At 40.3% G+C, this 3255-nt stretch overlaps 1 protein-coding gene across 1 annotated transcript; it reads right to left on the minus strand.

Moving 5' to 3' along the window:
• Nucleotides 1–1589: 1589 nt before the first annotated feature.
• On the minus strand, nucleotides 1590–2552 carry LOC110326871 (olfactory receptor 7C2). Its single transcript, XM_021205493.1, has one exon. The coding sequence runs from the start codon at nucleotides 2550–2552 to the stop codon at nucleotides 1590–1592; it is 963 nt and encodes a 320-aa protein (XP_021061152.1).
• Nucleotides 2553–3255: the final 703 nt, after the last annotated feature.

The raw sequence follows: 3255 nt of genomic DNA on the forward strand, positions 1-3255 counted from the left end.
AATACTGAGAAAATAGAGACAGAAGAGCATCCAAGGATGATGGGTAGCCACCCACTTTAGACAAATTAGCAATACCTGTGTTCAATGAGTGAGAGGAGAGAGAGAGAGAGAGAGAGAGAGAGAGAGAGAGAGAGAGAGAGAGAGAGAGAATGTCTCATAAAAATAAGGAGACTGAGGAAGACCATATTAACTTCTGGCTTCCACACATTTGCATGAATGCACCTACATATAAACTCACATACATGTGTACACACACATATATACACATATGTACACACACACACACACACAGACACACACACACAGATACACCCACCCACACAGTGTGCCTCACCTTACTATAAATTTGGTTTAAATCCTTTAGGTTTTGGCCATACTTTCCTATTCAATTTTATAGTTTATCTCCAATTTCTCAGTCTCTCTTCTGCTTCATTCATTCATATTTTCTCCAAATTTTTCCTTATTAAGTCCCTCATTACCTTCTGTATTGATTTTCTTGTGTCACTTAGCGCTATTTACATTCTCTCTAAATCAATTTAGGAGTTTCTAAGCATCCTCTTTGATTTACTAAACTTTTTTATTATAATTCTTTTGAGTACTTTGTCTGAAATTTAATAAAACTCATTATCATTGGGATTTGTTATTACAAAGTTGTTAATTTTGGAGGAATCCTGTTGTTCCATCCCTTGATTCCTGTATTTCTATATTTGTGTTCCAGAATGGAGGGGAAAAGGAATCATGAAGACTCACCCATAACTGAGGAGCTTTGAGGAGTTGTTGGCTATTGGGATCAAAAGAGCCATTCTTCCTCAGGCATGTGGTTGCTGGTAGGTTGCTCATGTTCCTATATATGGTCCCCCACTAGTACACATACTGGCAGCACTAATTTGACTTAGTAGGCTATTGAGGAAAACAAAAAAGAAGTGGAGATGATTCTGGGAACAGGTCACATTGGTGGGAGATTGGAGGAAAGTTTGAATAATAAAAGGTGTGTAAATGTGTGTGTGTGTGTGTGTGTGTGTGTATGTGTATGTGTGTATGTATTTGTGTGTGTGAATATTATAGGAATACAGTGTCAGAATCTATACTAGATTGTTCTCAATATCCGAAGGAACCCTTTTCTCTCACAGATGCTAAAAGACACCCTACTGAGGGCATTTCCTATGAATCACAAGCTAACAGATTTCCAGGTAGAAATCTACCTGTGAGCATACCCTTTATCAGAGAGTTACCTTTCTCTCAGGGTATTGTATCAAAGGACCTAGAATCTGCAACCTGGGTCATAACAAGTCATCGGAGCTACTGCCATTCTGTCTGTCTCTGGTGCTAGGGCTTGTGCTCTTCTTGGAGTCATGCTGTTTTTGCTTGTCGGTCCATGATGTTAGTAATTCTTCTAATAAATTATTTAACTCTTAACAATTTGTCTCAGTGTCTCTCTTAAACTCTGAGACTTTTCATTTATGATCATATTTGTGTGTATGCATGATATTCTCAAAGAATAAATAAAAAAACAACACAAATCTTATTTTGGGAAAAATGTGGCCAGTACATTATATGATGTATATTTTCTAATTTCACTGGATTTATTTTTATGGGAGTCCTGCTGTGGTCCCTTCATCAAGAAGCATGACTTTCCTGAGGAGTTTTCCCAAGGCCTTCTGCATGTCCTTGTTCCTCAGGCTGTAGATGAAGGGGTTCAGCATGGGAGTGACTATGCTGTACATCAATGAGGCAACTAGACTCATTCTAGAAGATGATGTGGCTGCAGAGCTAAGGTAGACCCCAAGACCATTGCTATAGAATAAGAAGACCACTAAGAGATGAGACCCACAGGTAGAAAAGGCTTTGTACTTGCCCCCAGCTGAAGGAATTCTTAGAATGGAGGAGAAAATCTTAGAATATGACAATAGAATCCCAGAGAATGGGAAACCAGCTATGACTATAGTTATAGAATATGTCACAATGTTATTAACAAGTGTGTCAGAACAGGCAAGCTTCAGGACTTCAGGAAGATCACAGAAAAAGTGTGGAATTTCCATGTTTGTACAGAAGGATAGCCTTAACACAGTCAAGGTCTCAGGTAGGGAACTCATGACACTGAGTATCCATGATCCAAGAGCCAGCATCACACAGAAGCAAGAATTCATGATGACCACATAGTGCAAGGGATGGCAAATGGCCACAAATCTGTCATAGGCCATCACTGATAGGAGTAAATTGTCCAGGCATCCAAACACAATGAAAAAAAATATCTGTGTGATGCAGCCAGAGAAAGAGATGAATTTGCTTTGTGTGTGGATATTCTGCAGAGCCTTGGGGATGGTAGTGGAGGTGAAGCCGATGTCAGCTATGGAAAGGTTGGAGAGGAATAAGTACATGGGCATATGCAGGTGGGGGTCAGATATGATGGCCACAATGATGAGCAAGTTGCCTGTGATGGTGACCAGGTACATAGAAAGAAGCAACCCAAAGAAGAAGGACTGCAGGTCAGAGTCTTCTGTGAATCCCAGGAGGAGAAAGTTTCTGTCTCCTGTTTGGTTTTCTCTTTCCATAGGACTGCTGGGATTACCCAAAAGGAGAGACAAAAACAGCACAAATTCATCTCAGGTGGATTCTGCCAAATAATGCTAATATATTTTATTATAACCCAAGGTATTAGCTAGACATTGTGGCACATGCCTTTAATACCAGCACTTAAAAGGAGGGGCCGGCAGATGTTAGTGAGTTTGAACTTACAGTCTGTTCTACACAGCAAGTTCTGCAACAACCAGACCTAAGTAGAGACTCTGTCTCAAAGTACCCCAAACAAAACAAAACAAAAGAACCCCCCCCCCAAACACAAGACATTATTCTGGTAAGATGGCATAGTAAACTAAGGCTTTTTCTGCCAAGACTGATGATTAGAGTTTGATTTCTAGAACACACGTGGTGTAAAGAGAGACACAACTTCTTCAAGTTGTCTGTTGACCTCTATACATGTGTCATGACATGTGTGTGGATGCACACACACAGAATAAATAAATAAATTTAGGGGCGGAATAGATGGCTTAGCATTTAAGGGTTCATACTCCTTTTGCCAAGGTCCTGGATTTAGTTCACAGTACACATGTGGAAAAGCTCAAAACCACCTGTAACTCCAGTTCTAGGAGATCTGATGCCCTCTTCTGGATGCCCTCTTTTGGCCAAGACCTGCACTCATGCATCATGTGTAAACACAGAGAGAGAGAGAGAGAGAGAGAGAGAGAGAGAGAGAGA

Source organism: Mus pahari, chromosome 9, assembly GCF_900095145.1.
Source record: "Mus pahari chromosome 9, PAHARI_EIJ_v1.1, whole genome shotgun sequence".
Lineage (NCBI taxonomy): Eukaryota > Metazoa > Chordata > Mammalia > Rodentia > Muridae > Mus > Mus pahari.

Coding starts and splice junctions, on each gene's coding strand:
- LOC110326871 (XM_021205493.1), bottom strand. CDS start 2,552: ATGGAAAGAGAAAACCAAACAGGAGACAGAAACTTTCTCCTCCTGGGA.